The 23,051-nt window shown below is 40.2% G+C and overlaps 2 protein-coding genes and 2 non-coding genes across 4 annotated transcripts; all 4 read left to right on the top strand.

Moving 5' to 3' along the window:
- The first annotated feature begins 83 nt into the window (after positions 1 to 83).
- cited1 (Cbp/p300-interacting transactivator, with Glu/Asp-rich carboxy-terminal domain, 1) lies at positions 84 to 9,512 on the top strand. Its single transcript, XM_026299220.1, has 2 exons — positions 84 to 220; positions 4,488 to 9,512. Exon 2 carries the CDS (start codon positions 4,507 to 4,509, stop codon positions 5,080 to 5,082), a length of 576 nt encoding a protein of 191 aa, XP_026155005.1. The 5' UTR covers positions 84 to 220; positions 4,488 to 4,506; the 3' UTR covers positions 5,083 to 9,512.
- A 2,226-nt stretch (positions 9,513 to 11,738) lies between these two features.
- rps4x (ribosomal protein S4 X-linked) lies at positions 11,739 to 17,284 on the top strand. The gene is made up of 7 exons (XM_026298948.1): positions 11,739 to 11,788; positions 12,321 to 12,398; positions 13,144 to 13,324; positions 14,947 to 15,044; positions 15,604 to 15,775; positions 15,864 to 16,021; positions 17,130 to 17,284. The coding sequence occupies exons 1-7, from the start codon at positions 11,786 to 11,788 to the stop codon at positions 17,229 to 17,231; spliced, it is 792 nt and encodes a 263-aa protein (XP_026154733.1). The 5' UTR covers positions 11,739 to 11,785; the 3' UTR covers positions 17,232 to 17,284.
- Positions 13,466 to 13,541, top strand: LOC113125764 (small nucleolar RNA SNORD61). Its single transcript, XR_003295180.1, has one exon. It is a non-coding gene; the product is annotated as a small nucleolar RNA SNORD61 (small nucleolar RNA).
- Positions 16,203 to 16,274, top strand: LOC113125765 (small nucleolar RNA SNORD61). The gene has a single exon (XR_003295181.1). It is a non-coding gene; the product is annotated as a small nucleolar RNA SNORD61 (small nucleolar RNA).
- Positions 17,285 to 23,051: the final 5,767 nt, after the last annotated feature.

Raw genomic sequence — 23,051 nt, 5'->3', positions numbered from 1 at the left:
ACGCACGCACACACAGGGCTGGTCAGTGTAGAGAGAGAGAGAGAGAGCGGTACAAAACGCTTCAGTAAAGAACTCATTGAGGACTCAGAGTCTCTGCACAGTCAGTCAGTGTGTCGCTCTGTCAGTACCACCAACTACGGTTTTTCTGGTTTCTGTCCTTGCAACAACACACACTTTGGATTTAAAGCTGCTCTCTGCTGTCAGGCTGCTTTTCTCACAGGTTGGTTCATTTCTCTCATGTCCTCTGGTTGTTTAGATGTATTTATACCAATTTGACAGCAGTTGTCAGATTGAGTTTGTGCCTTAAATCTGTCCAGTGAAAGTTTCTTAGGCTCCCATCTTTGTGTTTACATAACATTTTCAACGCGGTCAAGTGTTTTCTCTCTGCAGCTCAGCTGTTTTGCTTATTTTGGTTTAAGCTTATAGATGTGGAAACACTCAACTTAAATCACTTTACACGCCTTTTGCACCTGCCTGCTATTATATTTAGGGCAGACACAGTGTTCTGTGGCAAAGTGCATTTTTATTTACAGTGTGTCTACTTGCATTTTGCGAATTAAAAGTCAGTTTGTCAGTTTTACCATACTTTCTCATTAAGCATGTTGAGTATGGAGTGATTGTGCCATGCTGGGACAGCATATGGTGTGTAGGCTCTGTGTGAGTGTGTGTGTGTGTGTGTGTGGTATGTGTGTGTGTGAAAGGAACACACACAGACTAACGTTTCAATTTGCTCGTCACACTTTAATTCTGTAATAGAAACCTCCTTTGTTGGTGGTGGAGTGTGTGTGTGTGTGTGTGTGTGTGTGTGTGCGTGTGTGCGTGCTGCCTTTTGACAAATCACACCAGAAATAAATACTGATTCCTATTAACATGACATTGTTAATTATACCTATAGTGTGGGTAATAATGAATAGTTTAGAGTTAAATTAAATCACCTTTGTTGACAAAATAGTCTAACTGCAAGGTCCATTTAGTTGTCTGGAGCTTTAAATCACATGATCACACAGATTCGTAAATGAACAAAACTTTTTGGGCGCTGTCTTTGGGGACTTTCTTGTTTACATTGGCTTAAGCAAAGATGACCATATGATTTTAAAAAGCTCCAGAACAGCTACTAGATGGATGTTGGTGAGGGATGAGCTTTAAATCCCAGTTAAATCACCTTTGGTTTTGCCTTTATACCATAAGATACCAAAGTCCATAATATGCAAAACATGAGTGACATGCAACAACCTGGCAAATGGCTGGGGTGAGGGGGCTGGTGTATGCACTGTGAGCTGATTAGGGAATGGGAAACAGGTGAGCAGGTGAGTGTTGGGAGTCAAGAAAACAGGAAAAAGTCAGGAAAGCATGGGTTGGTGTGTTTACATGTTTACCTAAATTAATCAAAATCAAAATTATTGTTTCATTTCTGTTCATCAACTGATTAACCACCAGAAATATTAAATAGTGAATATTAAGTTTTCTATTGCAACTTTTTTATTTTTTCTTCTCACTTTTATTTTTTTATCTATTGTTGGTTGAACAATATAAGCAAGCTGAAAATATCACCTTGGGCTCTCACAAACTGTGATGAGCAATTTGCATTATTTTCTGGTATTCAGCAGACTAAATTATCAACCACAGTAATATTTCTCTGATGAGCTCTGGAGTTATTTTAGGGCTGTGTTGTTTTGTGTAGGAGCTACCAATCTGGCACGGAGGGCAGACTTTAATTGCTGATAATTAAAATAAATGTAGACTCATCCACAACCAAGACAGCGGCCTAGACTGCTAATGAAATTATTTACAGGGAAACTAAGCAGGGGCCAATTTCACAGTCTCATAAAAGTGGTGGGAGAACACAATGAGTCAGGTCAGCTGTGAACAGGAAAAAACACTGGCACTCCTCCAGCAGTTTCACACAGCATCCTTCCTAACTCCAATGAACCGGCCTCTTATTGCATGAGAGGAGAGGAGCGAACAGCTTGGATATTTTTGACTCCAATCCATCCTCATTGTAGAGACAAACAGAAAGCCGCAGGTTATTATGAGCTGCCGCATGACTTCAGCCAAACAAGCTGTTGTATGTGAGGGGGAAAAAAAAGCTGGATTTGTCATTTCTCTACTTTCTCCAGGCATTTTGTCTCCTGAGTACTCATAAAAGTCAAATTTACCCAATTTATAGTCTGCAATTCACCACAAGAACATTTAGGATCAGTACTAAATAAAACTATGATTTACACAACCTGATTTTATAAATTATAATGCCTTACAAATATTTTGCTCCACCACATAACAGCTTATTCAACAAAAGAAGCCAAAGTCTATCAACAAGTGTTGTAAGTTCTTGGCAGGTATACATAATCAGTGGTGTAGTCTAAACTTGGCAAAATTAAAATTAGAAACTAGATATTTAAATAATAACTAAACAGACATCTGATGGGTTTCAGTACTTGATATTTGCTCTGGATGTAATTCAGATGGGCTCAAAAAGTGACTGATGGTGGAGAGGTAGATTATGGTGTAGGAGTGGTTGGACATGTTTATATGGGTGTGTGACATGTTTTGCTTTTGCCTTTTTAAGGGTCACTATTGAAATCCATTGTAATTGTTAAGAATCCAACCTACAAGCTTTTCAGAGCCACTTTAAAGCCCCTAGGTAGGGTATGTTTCTTTAAAGCAAGAATAACACACCTTTAAAGTCTAAAATATCTGTTTATGAGTCATGTCAAGGAATAAAGAGAAGCTGCAGTTCAAAAAAGAATACGTGCCAAGGAGTGCAACGTGTGGTGTTTTTTGTTTGTGTCTCCTGGACTCAATGTGGTGGAAAGCTGTTGAGCAGAAACACCATGTGCAGCCTGGCCCTGACAGTAATCAGTCAATGAATAATGAACACACAAACACACAGACCTGCCATTGACAGCTGTTTGGTATCTGTGTGTGTGTGTGTTAATGCTATCAGTTGAGTGCAGCTGCATGCCTGCCTGTAGCAATTATGTTCTTGCTAAATAAGAGCCAGTGCTGGGAGGAGGGGCTTGGTGTGTGTTTGTGTGTATATGTGATGATCATACACTGTGAGGACCATGTTCAGTTTAAGACCTCAGGGGTGAGGACATTTTGACTTGTCTTCACATTCAAATGGCTGTATGAGCGTCAAGACATGGATTTATGGTTCAGGCGAGATTTAGATTTAGGTTAGGGGCAATGGGGTTAGTCGTGATAGTTAAAGTTAAGGTTTGGTTAAAGGTAATGCATTATGTCTAGGAGTGTCCTTAGAAAGTAAGTGCATAAATGTGTGAGGGAGAGAGAGGGCGGTAAGGGGCAGAAGATCAGCACATATTATTAGGTAATTAACTTACTCAAAGGATAGCCTCATGGTGTGTGTGTATATGTTTGTGGTTGTGTTAACAGACACATGCTGTTTTGAACTGTGTGTAATATAAAACCAGCTTGGAGACTTTTTTCAAGAAGTAGTTTGAGTCACTCACACAACCACACACTTGTTATATTCTTTTTTACCTTTTACCACAATGACATTTTTTAGCTCTCATGCTTTCTCCCATTCATGCACATGCTCAGACATATGCTCAGTTCTCAGGGCCCATACGTATTCATCCTGCCATGTGACTCAATCATTCTCTGCGATCTTCAAAGGCTCTGTTGTATTGTGAACTTTATTCATACAGAGACCTATAAACACTCCCTAACCCTGCTGGTACCCACAGGCTTTCTCCCCGTGGCTTTTTCATGGTTAATTTGCTGCTCAAGAGGTCAAGAGAAATAGCAGACATCGACTGAATACACACACAAAGTCAGAGTTAGACTTGCGGAGTCGTGCAGCCGTCCAGGCACCAGGGTCTCCTCGTCGTACATTCCCCAGACAGAACTCACTTCAGTGATTTACTGGGACATAAGAACATAAGTAAAGCTGCTCCAGAGTCAACAGTGCCTTTGTTGTTACAGTCATAAATAGACGCATATTTGTCAGAAAATGACATTAACTGGCCCTTAAATTATTAAGTTTTTCTAGAGTGTGTTGCTTAAAAATATAAAAACTTTTACCCAACAAACCTACCAGCTTTTTATGCAGTTTATCATTAGCTAACAATAAAACACATACTATACAAATGGGCTTGGGGCATGCCAGATTGTTTGTATTCCCAGTTCAAGTGTGAGCAGCTGCTGTAATAAAACGTGATGGTTGCTGTGATTATCTGTCATAAAAACAAGAATGTAGCAGGTATGAGGGAAGACCATGCTACAAAAAAGGGCAGCATTCACTGAAGATAAAAAAACATCTTCATTTCCTGTTGTTTGCTGTGGTTCTGCAGGTCTGGATTCATCTATTGGTTGAGTTGAATCTTTTGAGATATCTTTAACGGTATGTATCCTGGATGATGTCACCTGCCATTGGAGCAGGCCGCTGATAAGCTAATGAGCTTATCTCTTCCTCCTCATGTCCCATTTTGATGACACTGCATAACATCTTCCTTTTCCTCCTGTAGGCTCCGGGTTTTCCTGGTGATGACCTCACTGCTTTTCCCTAGCAACACCTACGCTGCGATGAAGGACCTCTCCTCTTCCTCTTCTTCTCTCACCTCCCTGCTCCACTACCCTTCCTCTAAAAGCTCTGTCGTGCCCTTCTCTCCATCCGGTGCTGGCCCTGCCTCCTCACCCGGGTTAACCCTGTCGTCGACACCGCTCTCCAAACCTCAGCCCTTCTGCCTTCAGACGGGTCCTCATCTCATCGCCAGCATGCAGCTGCAGAAGCTCAACTCTCATTACCAGAACCTCGGAGCTTCTGCTGGACACCCAGCACCTGGTGGAGCACAAAGGGGTTTTGGTGGCTCACCTCTAGGAACTGGAAACCAGCTCATGGGTCCTTCTGGAGGCCTTGGAGGAGGCGCGATGGGTGTTGGGATCACCATGGGGAATCAAGGCCCTGGTGCAGGTGGAATTATTGATTTTGACCCTGTGGATGAAGAAGTTCTGATGTCGCTGGTGGTGGAGCTCGGCTTGGACCGAGCCAACGAGCTGCCCGAGCTTTGGCTGGGTCAGAATGAGTTTGATTTCATGTCAGACGTGCCTGCTGGATGTTGACCTAAACAAAGAAAAATGTCCAGATGCCATGGAATAGATTATCAAAGTGAGAGAAGACCCACTCTCCCCTGTTGCATTATCTCTTTTACTTCCTTTTTTGGTTGATAAAATGGGGAAACAGAAGAGACACTGAATGATAAAGAGACACATAGCCTTGTTTCTATTTTACATGTATATTCAGTGATCAGACAGACAGGTCAAAGTAAAAGTCAGATTGCTTGATTTGATTGATCAGTGCATTTTTCTTTTCTAGGACAAAACTGATGGTTGAAACCAACTTAATGGGATTAATAACTTTTGTTCTGCCATCTCTTTCATTGATTTTTATTTTTCCTTCTCTTTCAATCACTCAATATGTTGACTAGTATAAAAACAAACTGAGTGATACACGAAGATTTGAGACAACCTTTTGGAAGCAAAATGACACAAATAACAAAGGCACACCTGTTGTCCTTTGCCCCCCTCTGTTCTCAGTGTTGTCTTCTCTTGATCACATTAGTGCGTAAGGAAAATGAAATTGGGAAACATGACTATGGGAGATTTTCGAAGGATCACAAACACTGCGTTTCCTGTTTTCTTAATGGACGATATTAGACTGGTCTCACGGGAAAGAAACTCCTGTCTCTTGGCTTCACAAAGAAACTGATTGTTTAAGAACTGGTTATCTTAATGTACTTCTCTTTCATTCCCTCTTTTTTTGTTTGAATTTAGCTCAACCAGTCGTATTCATAGAACATGTTATTTAAGACAGTGGCTGATATCAATCAGGACTCTTGGACAAGGAGAGCTTCTGTATCATGTCTATAATTGGTTCTACTTTTCTGAACATGATGAATTAGGGACATGGAAACTTTCAGAGCATAAGACCTGAATGGAGCGAAGAGTTTCTTGATCTGGACCCCAGCCTCATTAAAACAATCAATGCCTTTTAGTCATGTGTGTCGCCACACGTGCATGTTTTGTTTAGTGACCCATTGTGTTGCTGACCTAGGTGGTCAAGTCCATCTGGTGTCAGGGATCCTGGATGGCACGTCCATATGTTGAGGATTAGTTTTGTTATTATTTGTGGACATGAACTCAATGGAAGAGATAAATTCACATGCTTTTTATTTGTCCTGTTCTACCGCTTTGATGTTTGTGTCCAAACAATTTTTTAGACCGAATTATCATCACACTTCCATGTTGCTGATAAGGAAGCCTGATCTGTTTTGTCATCATTAGGTATGGAGGCTAGTGTTTGCACAACATGCAGTGCAGACTTTGACCTCAGCACACACTGTGGTTCAGCGTATCAAGATGCAGGTCCATTTTAGACCAAAGTGGGTCTACGTTAAACCTTTCTCACAAAATTCAGTTGCAGAACATCCTGCCCTCTGGTAGACATATTGAAAGTTGTCTTGGTCTTTGGTGAACAGTTATTTGTCCATCAGACCATGCAAAATATTACGTTAATGTGAATTCATCACTTTGAAATTGTGGTAATGATTTTTAGAAATACTACAGAGGGCATGACCTTGGTGTCCTCGGAACTAGCCATGCAGTGACATTAAGTAACAATGTTCCAACTGTGATTAATTTGTGTGTAGCCTTTTTTTTTTTTTTAAATAAAGGCACAGGTAACTGACCGTCCCCCGAAACTGGTGGTTCGGTTTAATGTCCCTAAATTGTTTTTTAGGCTAAATATGTTTAGAAAGGTTTGTGGAGTAGCATCAACTAATAATAGACAACTGATAACTGTGTTTTGGATGGGACACTGCTGACTTCTCTTTACCATCACATTGAACTGACTAACATCAAAATAATCTCTTTGTTACCCTGCTCTGGTTTCTAATCTCACTAGGGAACCTCTTGATGTTGCCGGATGTGGTTAACAGTTTAGCTCACATAAAATCTCAGACTCATTTGGCATAATGTTAACTGTTTTTAGTTTGCTGAGTTAATTCTCCATGTACTAGGTATTGTGCCTTACTGCTGCAGACCTTACAGGTTGAAAAAAATCCTGGGAGAGGGCGGTTATTATTGACACCATGCCCACTGCCCACCTGTAGAAGCTTTACTGTGATGTGTCCTGCTGTAACTGAATGCAGCTCGGATGGGGGCTCTGACCTGTATCTGTTGTGGTAAGAAGAGATGGGGTCTTGAACTGTGCAGCACTAACAAAGGCCTTTCACCTCAACCTGTTGTGTCTGTCATCTTGGGTATTGTGGGACCACACGCATACCTGAAGCAACACACCTGTGCCTATGTACGCACATGCACTCAAAGAAGTGTGACGACAAACCTGTATGTGCGTTTGCATCCATGCAAACACACACGTTCTGAAACAAACTATGTGCCGGCACACAAAGGCAGGGAGCCGAACCCTCCAGACACACACACAGGAGTATGGGGATGGTATTACAGCAGGGAAACGGGAGTAGCAGCCATTAAACAGGCACTTGTTCAGTTACACACAAAGTATTGTGGGGTATTGAGGTTGTTAGTGTGTGTGTGTGAAAAGTGAGTGTATGTATACAATCAAAAAATACAGGTATGTGTGTGAGGGGCAGGTATTTCTGTATGTAACAACGACTGGCAGAGGAAAAAGATGAACTAAGCCTTGTTTAATTTATTTAGATATAGTCAGGTCAGGTTACACATAGACCAGTTTCTCAAGAGCACACTCACTTTTCACGTCCTTTTTGGCTTTTTTGTACCCACACACACACATTCACACATGAGTTTTGATGTACATGAGAGTCTTGGATACAGGCAATGAGCTCAAATCTTTCTGTAATGAAAATGTGACAAGAGGCGATTAATGAAAACCTGTTGAAGGACTAATTCGACAGGAACAATCCTTTCTAAAGGGGTTTGCTTGGTATTTTCTTTATAACAACCACTTTACTGACATAGTGAGTAGCAGAAAAAAAACTCATCAATCCAAAATCCCAAACACAGACACAATGATACCTCCCTTCCTCTGTCTCGTTGCTTAAGTGGGTCAAAATAACATTCTTCAGATCGAAGACAGTCCCATGTTTGTTTCCATCTGCTCAGCATTGTTTTAAAATCTTTGAGTGTGTGCATGTGCGTATTAGTCTGTCCAGCCTTAATCCCAGCTGAGTGACTGTTATTTTTTGCTGTGTGAACCACAGGGGCACTACCCCCCGCTCCTCCCCTGAGAAGTTGCCTGGTCGAGATGTTTGAATCATCTGAGAGCTTTCATTTCCTTTTTCCTTGACCCCTCAATATTGCAGATTAACCCCAGCAAAGGCCTTTGGAGCCAAAATATATCTGAGAGCTATTTGGTTTGTAAAACCCAGATCCATATTCCTCACTTTGGTTTCAATTTGCCTTTAATCTCAATTTTGTTTGGTGCTGATGTTAGTCTCCAATTCAGTTTATGATGTGTCAGTTAAGTGGAAAATTAAACTAATATGATACAATCAAACAGCTGATTCTTCAATCCATCTGTCCTCCAAATCCACTTTTTGCTCTGACAGTGTTAGACATCCTAATTAAATCATTTAAAAACCACATTGAACATCTTATATTTTATAACACCCTACCACAACAATAAAATAAACAGTCATTCACTATGATCATTTAAGTTTCCCCTTAGCTGCTGGAGCAGAAGCTAACGTCTATGTTAGTTTTCTATGATAAATAAATTATAGGGTTAACTAGATTAACTGCAAAAGGACTGAAAATAGATGGTCATAGCTACATTGTTTAGATGTCACAAAATCCACCTTGTAGCACCTCTAAAACTCACTAATTATCACATTATATCTCATTAGTGTAAGCTGTGTAAAAACCAAGGTGGTAAACTGTAGCAGGTCACAAGGGAGTTTTGGGGCTGAACTTTTTCTTAGCACTACCACCAGACAGTTACCAAGCAGCCAACAAGAGCTTAGAAAGTTGCTGCTCCTGGTTTCACAATCATTTAAAACCTTCATTCAGATTATTTTGGATGTTGATTTGGGTTTCCTCCCAGAGGTCTGAGGCTATGTAAACCTTCAGTCTGCACAACTGAAACGCAGCAGATCTCCAGTTTTCACATGACAGCAGTAATTTGTTACACACTTGGTTGTTGCCTCTGGCCCTCAGGACCATGAAAAATGACCTAACATATCAAGGGCCATGAAAACCTTTGACAGGAGCAGCAATCTATCTATTAAAAGGTTGGTGTTACAAGGCTTCCTCTCCACCGTGGGGAAAATGTCCAGCCATGTCAGGTCTATATGCGAAACTGAAATAAACCCATAGATTAAAGTCTTGTGATTTGTTTTGCTGTTGGTTCACATTGCAGTTTATTTCCCTTGCTTGTTTTATTTCAAATGAATATTACTCAAAGATGATTTTTTTAAAGCACTTTTGCTCTGCAGCTCTCACTTGTACATCTATATGAATATGTAAATGATTAAGATCATATTGAAAAATGCTTGTATTTTTGTTACGGCTTTGATGTGTGGGGAAAAATAAAGAAACTTAAAACGCAGCTGGAGTGAATATTTTCATCATCAAAACTACAGATACTGCATATAGTATAAAAAGCATAGTGATTGATTGTACAATTATTAAAAAATATAATAATGTTCTGTTAAAAGATTTTCCACTGGATTATTGATATGCATTTTAGCTAATAGAAAAATTAACACTACTAACTGCACAATAATATCTCAACTTGTATTAATATGGTTGCAGTCTGCTTGTTGACCTGCTGTGCAATGACAAAACCATCTGGTCTTGTAGTTTATCTATAGCCTAATTACAGCTAAATTACATAGATCTTTTTAAGAAACTTCCAAGGAAACAATTACAAATTCACCCCAATGATTTCTTTTTCATGAAAGCAATTCCATATATATATATATATATATATATATATATATATACCTCTGTTAAATAGAGTTATCAAATCCAATTCTGGTCTAAAAAGTGCCTGGCCTTGAATTAACCTTAGAGCATTGCTGTCATCTAGTGGCAGAGAGCTGTATATACAGTTACACTTAACCAGGGGAGTTTACAAGATAAACTTAATTTATAGCGATTTTGTTCCAGTGATTCAAATATCACATTCAAAACATATTTTATGCAAAATGTAACCACTAAGCTTCTCTATTTTATGCTTCTCATGTCCTATTATATATTATTGACCCGTGTAATTTGGTATTTTTATGACTATTTTACATTTCATTATTGTAATCAGTTGGATTTCAATGCACTGTACATATTTATTAATGAAATACTGTAGTCTTTAAATAACTTGCTTGATAAAATATCACCCCGTTATTCCTTTAGCTTCTATAATATGACTCAAAACTGTGTCTTTAATCTGTGTGTATACCTTACCGGGTACCTAATACGGGTTGTGGCCAGTACAATAGGATATTTTTAAAGAAGTACATAGGTGGAGGGACCCTAGATGCTAGCTGAATAAAATGTAGGTTAGTTGGTTGATTCTGTAGAAAACAGTCACAATTTTGTCCAGACTTGTGCAAGTTCTGAAAGTTTATGTGTCAAAAATATTAACAGGGGCATTTTTAATAGGGCCCAGGTTTGTCCCAGAATGTGGGATTAGATCCTGCAGCCTGGGGGAAGCAGAGATGTCTTCACAGAGAAATGGCACGTGTGCATCAGTTGGCATCATCTGGCAGAGGAAGACACAGACACAGGATGATCTTATCTCCAAAAGTGTAAACAGAACTGAGATCTGACTGCAACACTGGCATTTCCTGACCAGGACTGTGTGAAATGCAAAAAAAAAAGAAGTAGACGGAGTTAAGTGATGCACAAGCAGCAGGGTAAATGCAGGGTATATGTGCAAATTCTTTAAAGCAGGTCATCACTTAACACTTTCAGACTTGTGTGTTTGTATCATTCACATCACATGGAAGGAGAATGCTACGTTAAATAAAAAAGACATAGCCAGAGGTATAAAATCTGGAGCTGATCTTCCCTCCATACAAGACCTGTAACGGTCCATGGTAAGGAAACAGTGAAGGAGCATCTCTGCAGGCCCCTCACACCCTTGACACAAACTGTTCAGACCCCTCCCCTCTGGTAGGTGCTACAGAGTACTGTAGGTCAAAACCACCCAGCATAGAGACAGTTTCTTCCCCCAGGCTGCTGCTCTGATGAACATTTAATGTAACAGTGTGGCAGAAACAACCACTGTGCAATAACACTCTATGCATATTTGTACATCTGTACCTACCTCATAAAACTGTCAAAGCCATACTTCAGTTACAGTCATGTGCTTGCACTCTGATTGCACTTGTTCACAAACTGTATATATTGTATATAAAAATATTATTATTTCTGGCCTGTTTAAATTTATATTTATTTTGCTTTCTTTCTTTTTAACCTCCTATATATATTTATATATATACTTTATTTTAATTCTTGCACATAGAGAGCTTACTGAATCAGTCAAATCCCTTGTTTGTGTGCTAAACTTGGCCAATAAAGCTGATTCTGATTCATAACACTGGCTTCAAAATAATGTCCACATGCATTAGATGTTTTATTACTTCACCGAAATACTTTAGTTTGTTTATTTTGGGCTGCTGTTTTTGTTTAAAACCAAAAATATTGACATATATTACAAAGAATTTACCCTTCGACTTTCAGCACGTATGTCCCTCCCAGCATGCCGTAGTCGGCCTTATCATTCTATACCGGAAGCCAGGAGGTCCTTTCCCCCGCAGACTCCAACATGGTGAGCAGTTTTTCCTCCTGGTTCCTCTCTGAAATAATCACTAAACATCACTTTCAGTAGTTGTACTATCTCCCACGTATGTGTCATAGCTTACATTTTGACGTCTTACCAAACGGTAGATGTCTAAATTGTAGCCAAAATCAGCGATTCTTCCTCTTTATTGATGATTTAAAATGACCTGGTCCGGCTTTATCACCCAGGGCTTGTTAGCTTGACTGTGGCTAACGGCGTTAGCTCGACAAAATAATGACACCGCTCTTAACCCGGGCAATGAACGTGCCGCTTTCCGTGCACACGACGCTGTGCGATGTGAATTTAAACCTCTTAAATATATAAATGTCTCCGAAGTAATTAGTAATGTAGCGTTAGCCCAGCTAGGCCGCATCTCATAGCGCAGTCAGCGCTAGCACACCGTGCTAACCAGGCTGGCCAAGTCAAGCTAACGATGTTGACTCCGCACATCACGCAGCTGTGGGCCAGCAGCACCCATGTCTGTCCCACTTAATGACCGGATTTGGCCTCTCTTTTCCAGGCAAGAGGACCGAAGAAGCATCTGAAGCGCGTCGCAGCGCCAAAGCATTGGATGCTTGACAAGCTCACTGGAGTTTTCGTAAGTAAAACCGCGGACATTGATCTCATTCATTCACAGCTGGTGGGAACTCTTTAATACTATGAAATTACATTTAGTAGGAAGTTTCTATGCCAGTGTTATAGATAATGCTAGAAAATGGTCCTGAGATCAAATGCATATATGTTCCTCTGTGTGTTTTAATGAGCCTGCCCTGAGGTGACCATCTGCATGTGTAAAGACTTTCCTTAAAAAAATCTGGACTAGAAGTTGATATATTTGTTGTTTTCAAGGATAACTGAACAACCAGTTGGAGCAACAGTCATTGACTGTCCACACTTAATGTTTCTTGAGATGTAGTTTCTCTCACTTAGAGCTCCAAGAGACTGAATTAATTATTGCACAGCTCACACATTTCAGCTCTGCAAGACACTTAGACTAGGCCTTAAAATCACATATTTACACAGAAGAAGAATCTATAGCAGCTATATAGAAACACAGCTTAGTTAATGAGCTCTAATCATCAGCTGGTTTATTGTCAGTGTCACAGTAATCTAAAAATCTGTTACCTTGGACCACAACCTTACAAAGAGCTGTAGATATAAATGTGCTCAGGTGGGTAAAAGGTTCTTGCCTGTGAACATGGAGCGTACATGCCCATATTCTCAGACAACATACGGTTGTCGCGGTGAAGCCCATCCCTCAGTAAACTTACTCTGAATTTGAAACTGCTTAACATTTAATACTATTTAAAAATGCAGTTATTCTTTTTTCACCTCTCTCTTAGGCTCCTCGTCCTTCCACCGGTCCCCACAAGCTGAGGGAGTGCCTGCCCCTCATCATCTTCCTGAGGAACCGCCTCAAGTACGCCCTGACAGGGGATGAGGTGAAGAAAATCTGCATGCAGAGGTTCATCAAGATTGATGGCAAGGTCCGCACTGATGTTACCTACCCTGCTGGCTTCATGGGTAAGCTACTAGACTTTTTCAGTACAGGATTTCAAGGTTATTGACAGCCTACTGATCAGGTCTTTGTGTTATTTACATGTATAAAACCTGTGAAATGTGTGCAGTAGTGTTTCTGTCAGTTATGAGGAGGAGGCAGAAGGAGCAATGATGAATTTGTGGGTTTGATCAGAAGTGAGATGAAACTACACAACCAATTCCTCTAAGAAGTTCTGAGCTCCATCTAAAACACAGTCAGACAAGTATAATCGGTTTGCTTTTAAACTGGAGGGAGGTGTGAACTGGGAAAAAAAAGTTGATCTGTTATGAGGGTTTTCCTAGAAAAAGTGGTTCATCTATGTTTGAACATCATTTGAAAGTATCTAAACCTGGCAGGGAGCAGCAGCTATCACTGTGGGTCAGTCTGTTAAAGAGCATGTTGTCTTCATACCAGGTGGCACATCTGACAGTGATTTATGGTGAGATGTCAGTGAGAACGTGGCATGTTGGTCAAGGTTAGGTGGTTTGTCGGTGTATCAAAGTGAGATGTCACAGGTACTGAGTGAGTTAGATTCAAATGAAAATATTTTATGTGATGTACTTTGGTAAAGGACCAGATATTCTTCCTGTTTTTGGTCACATTTTTAGAACATATGGGAAAACATCAGTTCACCCTTTTTACCTGGAACATATATATATATATATATATATATATATATATATATATGGTCCAGACTGTACTACCTCCTTCAGACCTGTCACATTGTCAGTTTTCTCTTCACTTAGATGCTGGCCAACAGCCTCATATGGAGGTGTGGCATTTTAATTTCCAAGTCTGAGGGAAGCCTCAACAGCAGGACGTTTGTGTCCTATTTATATACATACTCACTAAAGACCGGACTGCTCTGGGCAGGTAGCCGAAGAGGATTATTCCAGATCCATTTCATTTGCGGTGAAATTGATGCCTATTTTTTCCCTCTGTGGAAATAATGTGAAGTACTTTATTGTTGGCGGCCTGTTTTTCTTTAAAACTGTTAAACTGGGCATTGACGTGTTTGTTTTGTTTTTTTCTGAGCTTTTCTAATTAATCATACAGAGAGCTTTGCTAAACATGAAGCAAAAATGACACCAAATTAAAAAATGTCTTGAAAAATGCTGGACTCCTTATGTGATTGGTTAAAGTCACTGAGTGAAGGGGAAATCTTCTTAAGGACTTGACTGCAAGTTGTAAAATAAAGCTGCAAGTAGTGTAGGTTGCAATTGTAAAGTAATCAGTTTATTCACAACAGAGCTGCTGTCATGTTTTTGACTTAAATATAAATGGTCAGGGTTTAAACTGGAAAAACAGTATGTGGGAAATTCAGTGTTGGCATGGTGGGAAAGGATGGTACTCCTAAACATCAGCTTTAGAAATAGGAAGAATAGTAATCCATCAAGGCTCAATGTTTTCTGAATAAAACTGAGTTGTTTTTTTTTTTTTTGTTGTTGTTGTTGTTGTTGTTTTTTATGAAATGACCCAAATGCACATTTTTGTCAAGTGCTTTCTGTATAGTGCTTTCTCAGTGATAAACTCCAGAAAAACACTTGTTAATGCAGTTAATAAAAACAGGCTTTGGATGCTAAGACTGAAATGTTTGTTTATCCAGATGTGATCAGCATCGAGAAGACTGGTGAGCATTTCCGTCTGATCTATGACGTGAAGGGACGTTTCACCGTCCACCGCATCACCGCCGAGGAGGCCAAGGTAAGGGTTTTTAGTTTTTTTTTTTAAATCCTATTTTCAGGTTCAAATCCCTGCTATAATGCCCTACAGTGAAGTGCCACCAGTTCAGCAAGAAAAAAACAGGTGAAAGGTGTCCTGTACTTAAACAGTTGGTAAAGAGGGGTTGAAGGGGTTGTGGCAGAAAGTGAAAAGAATTAAAGATTAAACCCTGTATTGTTTTGTCCATGTGAACCACATCCATGTTTTTTTTTTTTTTTTTTTTTAAATTTATCAGGTTTTTGCGATTTGGCAGGTTCTTTGATTAAGCTGGTCTAATCAGCATGTCTCTATAAATTTCGAGATCAGCTGTGGCAGCCGTTGGTGTTTCGAACTGGTTTAATCTCAAAAACCCTGGTCAAATCTGGTTCAGATCCTTTTCTGTGAGACAAGTTACAGCTACAGATGGGAGAGGCAGAGTCAGTGAGCGCTCTCCAAAATGGAAGCGTCAGAGCTTTAATAATTGTAATACTGTGACCATCTGACTTTGACATATGGAAGTCTTGTGTAGTTGTGCATATCCTAACCCAATTCTCCTCTTCAGTACAAGCTGTGCAAGGTGAAGAAGATCCTCATCGGCACCAAGGGAATCCCCCACCTGGTGACCCATGACGCCCGCACCATTCGTTACCCTGACCCCCTCATCAAGGTTAACGACACGGTCCGCATCGACCTGGACACCGGCAAGATCACAGATTTCATCAAGTTTGATACTGGTAGGCTCAGCTCGCTTTGATTGGACTTCTGATGTGTTTGTGAAGGAAAGTCCTTTGACCTTTACTTTCCATCTTTTCCTCTCTCCAGGTAACCTGTGTATGGTGACTGGTGGTGCTAACTTGGGGCGTATCGGTGTGGTCACCAACAGGGAGCGTCACCCTGGCTCCTTTGATGTGGTGCACGTCAAAGATAGCACAGGCAACAGCTTCGCTACCAGGCTCTCCAACATCTTCATCATTGGCAAGGTGGGGATTGTACAAATATTCAGATCATTGTCTGATACTGATTTAAGAGAAAGCTAAATTTACTAAATGTATCATACCCTTAAAAGAATATTTTGAGTTGTCTCAGTTGAGATTATCAAGATAGAAACTTCTGATTTTGAAGAGAAGAATTGTTGTACTTCTGTAATACAACGATTTTGGAGCAATGATGACAATTTATGGTTTTGATCACCAGTGAAAAAACACTTCCAATCCTCTAAGAAGTTCTGAGCTCCTTGAAAGACAGTCTGCTACTGTGAAGTGTTGTCTGCCAAAGTTCAAACCTTTTCTTAAAGATGCCGCCTTTATTCTTACAATTCAAAGTGGGTCTAGGATTTTGTGTAAGTTAGAAGTAAATTAACTGAGGTTCAGCACAGCAAATTATTATTTTTTAATAAGTCTTTGAATTTACACATAAATTCAAAATAACAAATTTAAAAGCTGGCTCCTTCAGGCCATGAGACCTGACATTGTTTACTCATGAAGTAAAGACTTGATACATCACAAATGCTAGCATACGTATTACAGTGCATCTGAATTTAAAAAAACACTGGCAGTGCAGTATAACATGTTATTTTTCGTATGTTTTGCTAGAGGTATTCTTCCATTAACATTTAATGTAAAGTGGGATACAGACAATAAAAACAGCAAATTTCAGCTTTCATTCTTCTTACCTTTATTGTCATTACCCTATCAGACAGATATAGGGATTCAGTGACGTACTGTGAACAGCTGTGTTGTGCTGTGCTGAAATGAACTGGTTCTGAGTATCTGGCCTGTGTCTACTCTGCTGCCTGATGTTTATTTGGCTGCTGATGTGACTGGTCGTCTTTCTAAATGACATTTATTCAGCAGCCTCAGTCCTGCACTTTCCTTCCGTGTCAGATAAATGTTAATCAGGTGTTGATCTTTTCTCTTTTTGGACTGTAATGTTTAACTGGCTCCATGCTAATATCATTTCCCTACATACTTTTACTGGCTGTGAGGACTTTCCCTTGTGTCAGATTCCAACTGTTGACATGAACTGAAGCGTTTTGGTGAATTTTAACAATTAGTCTTCTGTCCACCTCCTCATCCCTCTCATCTCCAGGGCAACAAGCCGTGGGTGTCCCTGCCCAGAGGAAAGGGAATCCGTCTGACCATTGCCGAGGAGAGAGACAAGAGACTGGCTGCCAAGCAGGGCAGCAGCTAAACAGGCCACAAAATAAACTCTGGTTTTCAAATAAACTGTTATTTACAAAACGCTGTGCTTGTCCTTGTGGTTCCTTTCACACTGCTGGTCAGTAGCAAGACATTTATGGGAAAGTAGTCTTGTAGTTGAAGAGAACCATAAAGTCTTAACGTTTCAGTTGAAACTAAATGGTATGACACAGTTGATTCTTTTTTTTTTCTCAATTTGGTAAAGGACAAGGCTAATTCAGGCATTTGAAAATCAGAATAGTCCATTTTCATTCTACGCCTCGATTAAAATAGTTTCTGCAGTGACAAGTTGCATGTTAACTATCAGAGTATTATAATTGCAGTGAGGCATTGAGTTGACTGAAAAGCAAAGAGGTGAAAGTTGCTGAATTTTCCTGTAGTTCAGCTCAGAAATAGTTATGTTAGAGCAGGTACCAGCTGAATGATGGGGCTGAGTCTCACTGCGTCAGGTTTTTCCTTTAGTCCAACAGGCTTTTGAATATTGTACCCTAGAGTGACTATTGTACCCTAGAGTGACTATTGTACCCTAGAGTGACTATTGTACTCTAGAGTAATCCAAAACTGGGCATTGACAAATATTTTTCCTGTTCTGTCTTAACGACTGTATCTTGATAATTCCTCTTCCTGCTTCCTTTCTGTGCTTTCCATAACATCGTGAATGAACCCATCTGTTTATGCTCCAATTCCCTCTTCACCCTCATATTCCAGTGTCAACCTTTCCTAGTTACCACAGTCCTTTTTCACATTTTTTGCTTCTTTTTCTGAATCCATCTTTCACCATGAAAGTTTTCTCCTTTGTACCTCACTCCTGTTTCCTCCCGTCTTTCACCAGTTTGTCTTCTCTCTATCAGTATTGGCAACTATTTCTCTATAATTTAGGTCTCTTCCTAAATGCACCCTTCCTCTCCTCCCTCGGTTTTGTTTTTCTCCTCTCATGTCTTATCTCCATATTTTTTTTTTTCTACTTTCATCTACAGTATTTCTTTTCTGACTTTTTCTGGTTCCTACATTCCCTTGATCACCTTGTCACCTTCAGATTTATTTCTCTTGTCCAGTTCTAGTTATTTTTCCTTTTGTGTCATTAGTTTCTTTCTTTGCTATCTTCCATCTTTACCCCAGTTGTCTTTCTTCCTCCATTGTTCTTTCCATCTATCCCTGTCCATCCTATTCCATCTCCATCTGTCCTTCATCCCCATTTGCATCAATCCTTGACTTATCTTCCATTTTCCTTTCTCTAAATATTTTCTATCACTCCTCACACCTGTTACCCTTCATTTAATCGTTCTCCCTGCCCTCTTTTACCTTCATTGCATCTGTGTTCCCTTCATTTGTCCTTCCTTTCATTTATTCCTACCTAATCCTTCCTTCCTTTCTCCCTCTCTCTCCTCATCCATCCTTCCTCTCTGTGTCCTGACTTCAGTACCAGTCCATATGGTGGCTGCTGGGATACAGCCTGCTCTGCACTGCAGAAACCTGGCCTGGCATACACCACCCCAGTGTCTGCATCTGTGTGTGTGTGTCTGATCCTCTGAGTGTGTTCATATGTATAAAAAAAAAAAAAAAAAAAAAAAAGAAAGCTGCAACCGTGACTTCCATTACCAACACCGACACATCCCATAACAACACACACAGTAGGAAATGTGTGTGTATAGAGGGGCATGACTCACTCCAATGACCGTCTGCTCCGTGACACAGTGAAGAGTACAGTAATCCATCATTCTTGGCAGCGGGAAATAAGGACACGGAATCTGCTGTGTGTGAGAGGGAAACATCAAGTTCAGCTTTTTATTTATCGGTATAATCTGTGTTCTCATCATTCTGCTAATGAAGCTTAATGTCTTTATAATAAAGTGAGTAGCTATAGGTGTTGATCAACAAAAGAAAAAGAAAATGAGCTGTCAGTCAAAATTAGAGACCTTTGTTTTTTATCAATTGTATAAGAGTATCAGGTATACATTGAAAACATGGATCTGAGGTAATGCATCAAAATGAAATGACTGATTTGAAAACCTTCTACAAGTTTGTGGTTTTGTAACTGTTCAAAAGTGGCAGCATTGTCCCCATTTTTGTAGGCCTGGGACCAGTTCTTAGAAACAAATAAACGTACACTCACACATACACACACAGTCTTTGAACATTTGAAATATGAGATTTGCCAGACGCCTGCTTTGCTCCGGTCCTGCTCTGCATCCCCAGACAACAACAACAATCACATTTGATTCACACGCACATTGCAGAGTCACAATGAGGCTTTGAAGTGCATTTAGCTGGATGGAAAGAAAAGCAAAATAAATGTGAGCTGCAGAGGAAACACGGAGAAAAACATCCGCTCCCCAGAAACAGAACAGAAAACTAATACGTTGAATTATTTTATAGAGAATTAAACAGCTGCTCTCTAAAACATAGAAACAACAGGGATTCAGTCACTATAAATGCACTGTATCCACTTGCATTTAATCTCCATAAGTTCTGCACATATTATATTGCTGGAAAATGGTCTTCCAAGCATTGAGGTCTCCATAGGCGCTGGAGTGGAGCTAAGGTCACCCTGCCCGTCTAATATTATTATATATTTAACTGAATGTAAATATTGATTTATATTCATTTTCTTATTTATTGTTTGGGTACAAGTAATAATATGGAATAAAATGTGCAAAGTGCTGCTGTCAGTATTTTTCTGACGTGGTTGCATCAGCCCCAAATTTGTCTGGCGGTAGATCGTTTCAGACAAGTTGGTTTTTGACATATTGGTGGTCCATTGTTGTCACTAATGACTGTGTTGTCATTTTTTGTATTGCTGAAGTTGTTTGCATATGCACACAAACACTATCAGACGATGTAACAATAAACAGAAAACGTCAAACACAGATGAGGGAACCAAACAGGACTGGCACACATGGCCCTTTTACACACACGTGACTCTGACCCTGAATTTGGTCAAAGGTTTTATAAAACGTTGGCTTCTGACTTTTTGGTGACGTCTATGCAATATCTCCTTGATCCAGATGGCCCCTGTTTGATACGTGTGCATGCACATATTGTCAGGCGGCACATCTGACAGGAAAAATGTTCCCGCAAGCCTGGCAGTGTCAAAATTGTCCATATCACAGGATTTTAAGTCCCAAATATTATTGACTGTTGACAACCCGTCCTAGTTATAGTTCACCTTCCTGGGGCTCGTGATGCCACTTCATGAGAAGTACTCATCACCTATATGAGTCACTTTGGGTTAAAGCAGGGGCTGAATGTGTGATGTGAGAGTCTTGTGATTGTAATCACGAGGATTAGATGGTGAATGAAAAAAGACTGGGATAAAGGTGAGACGGAGAGAGGAGAAGCAGTTGGAGCTGATAGAGTAATAAGGTAGATTTGGTAGAAAAAGTGAGAGAAAAGTGGACTGAGCTGCTGAAACAATGAACTCAGTCATCTGAGGAGGGGGAGGGCGGGAGAGATGTGAGGACAGATGTTTCTAATCAATTGCTTCCATGTGATTGACTGCTTGTCTGGCTGTCAGCTGATTGGCCGACTGGCTTGTTGACAGTCATCGTTGGGCTGAAGGCGGGCTTTTAACTGCTAGGTTAGCCTGTCTGGTTGACTGGACAACTAGCTGGTTGGTTTTCTGACTGACATGCTGGTTATCGGGACTACCGACTGTCTAAATGACAGTACTGATATGTGTGAGGCCATGGTAACTGTGGGGATGATGTAATGTGGCCGCTCCCATTCGCTTTTCTCTTTCTCCAGTCTCTCGCACACAGAACAATTTATATCCACAACATTCCTGCACAAACGCACACACGATCCTTCTTCTGTCTCTCATAAATTTCTCATGTTGATGTTTTCAATTGTGTCAATAAAAGGCAGTTTATGTTGAAATTCCTTCTCGTTTCTCTCACTCCATCCCCCTCTCTATAAGACACTCACAGACTGCATGAACAAAAACATTTAGGTAGGCCAAGTTCATGTCTGGGAGGGGTTGCTAAAGGGGGCCCGGCGGGTGTTCTGAGGACCAGATGTGACTTTTTTTGGGGGGGGAGAAGGAGGGAAGACTGGGTAACGTTCACAGGCCTCTAGAGGAGGAGTTTTCGAAGGGATCCAGATAGAAGTGGGTAGTCCTGTAAAGTCACGTCACTGTGCAGTAAAGTCAGCTCGAGCTGCAGCTGGAAGCTTTCACTGTAAAATACTACAGTTTGTCCTGTTTAACAAAGAAAGGGGGGCATGAATAAAAAGACAAAACTAAAAGAACTACAGTGAGGACTCACGTTTGCAGCCACACCAGCAGGTTGAGGGATGATAATATCACTCTGTAGGTTGGTCACTCTGAAATATCTAAACTTATAATGCTTGAATTTGCACGAAGTCTGGTACACACATTTATGCTGCCCATGATTTTAAAAGTATATCAAAATGTTCATGAAGTATCAGGTTTGACAGTTTCCTCTGCATCATGGCCAAAGAAACAAAACCAATCAAGTCATAGTCATAGCCACATGCCCTATATTGCTTAATTATGGTCGATCAGTGTAAAATAATTGATATGTCATGCATGCTCACAGAAACAACTGGGCAAAATGTTGCAAAACAACAGTAAAGGTTAATTAAAACATTTATTGAATTATTCAGAGTAAGTATTAGATTCATGAAATTTCATTTATGAATAAAACTGTTTATTCGTGCGTCATTTCTCATGAGAGGCGGTAGAGAGAGGACAAAGTGTAATTGTAAGATTTACTACAGAGGATGTGAGCAGCTGCCTGGGGAAAACAGTTGTGAAGCAAGAGGAGTCAAACAGCTCCAGAGAGGGAGGACAGAGCTTCTCCACCCTTCTCCTCAGAGTCCAGGGGCCACGTCATGGGCCCCGGAGGCTCCTGCAGAGATGTGACTTCTTAAAGAGATACTCTGACCACCTTTGTTGTTGTGTTTTTCTTCCCTGTGCACTTGTTGTCACTTTGTGGGAAGGAGAAGAATCCAGTCTGAAAGGTTGGTAATGTTGGTTGACCAGAGAGATTTGGCTCAGATCAAGGATGTGTTTAAGGCCTATAGAAAAAAACTGTAAAACTGACACCTCTGTTCACAAAATAAGCAATAGGTGCAGTGAAACCTAATAACTACACTGTGACTGTGTTATGTATCAGATAAGTATCCTGCACCAGATTACTTTGTGGTCCTGATTATAGTTTTAACCTGAAGTTTAATTGGTTGATTTGGGATGACTAAAATGTTCTTAATTTTTTTTTGTATTAATAGTTGCATTTTTCAAACCAACCAATATTTTTTTTAGTGACAGCTTCAAGTCAGATTAGAAAGTTTGAACCCAGCATCAAGCAAAGAGCACCGTATTTTACAGGGGTGAATGTTATGGACCAGTTGTAGCGAGGAACTGAAAATGTGCAGCACAAATGACTACCAGCTGCATTACCTCTACAGTAAGTTACTGTGCAATTTTCACAGTAAATTATAGTAAAATGATAGCCGCTTACTGCGATTTCAAATGTTTGTGTAATTTTTTCAGACCACAATAAATTTTCACTTTAACCAGAAAGAGCCGTGCAGAAACGGTTTTCTGTCTACATTCTTTCATGTCCTATTTTTGGTGGAGTACTGACCACAGGTTGTATCTCTGACTGTACTGTCCATACACCACCACCTCTTCTTCCCAGGTGTAGATGGAAAGCAGTCTTGACCTTGGCTCCCTCCAGACATTGTAGCTATACACTATCTTGTTTTTGAACTATGACATGATGATTAGTAACTCAATCCCTTATACAGTGAATATGGCTGAAATTGTGAAGCAGGAGCAACGTTGGATTTT

The sequence above is a fragment of the Mastacembelus armatus genome, chromosome 18 (assembly GCF_900324485.2).
Source record: "Mastacembelus armatus chromosome 18, fMasArm1.2, whole genome shotgun sequence".
NCBI lineage: Eukaryota > Metazoa > Chordata > Actinopteri > Synbranchiformes > Mastacembelidae > Mastacembelus > Mastacembelus armatus.
This window is presented reverse-complemented; position numbering and strand designations above follow the sequence as displayed.

What these genes read in the sequence shown, in the direction of transcription:
- rps4x (XM_026298948.1), top strand. An exon ending in TTTCATCAAGTTTGATACTG is followed by an intron (nt 15,776 to 15,863) that starts GTAGGCTCAGCT and finishes TCCTCTCTCCAG; the next exon opens with GTAACCTGTGTATGGTGACT. An exon ending in ACATCTTCATCATTGGCAAG is followed by an intron (nt 16,022 to 17,129) that starts GTGGGGATTGTA and finishes TCTCATCTCCAG; the next exon opens with GGCAACAAGCCGTGGGTGTC.
- cited1 (XM_026299220.1), top strand. Translation starts at nt 4,507, where the DNA reads ATGACCTCACTGCTTTTCCCTAGCAACACCTACGCTGCGATGAAGGAC.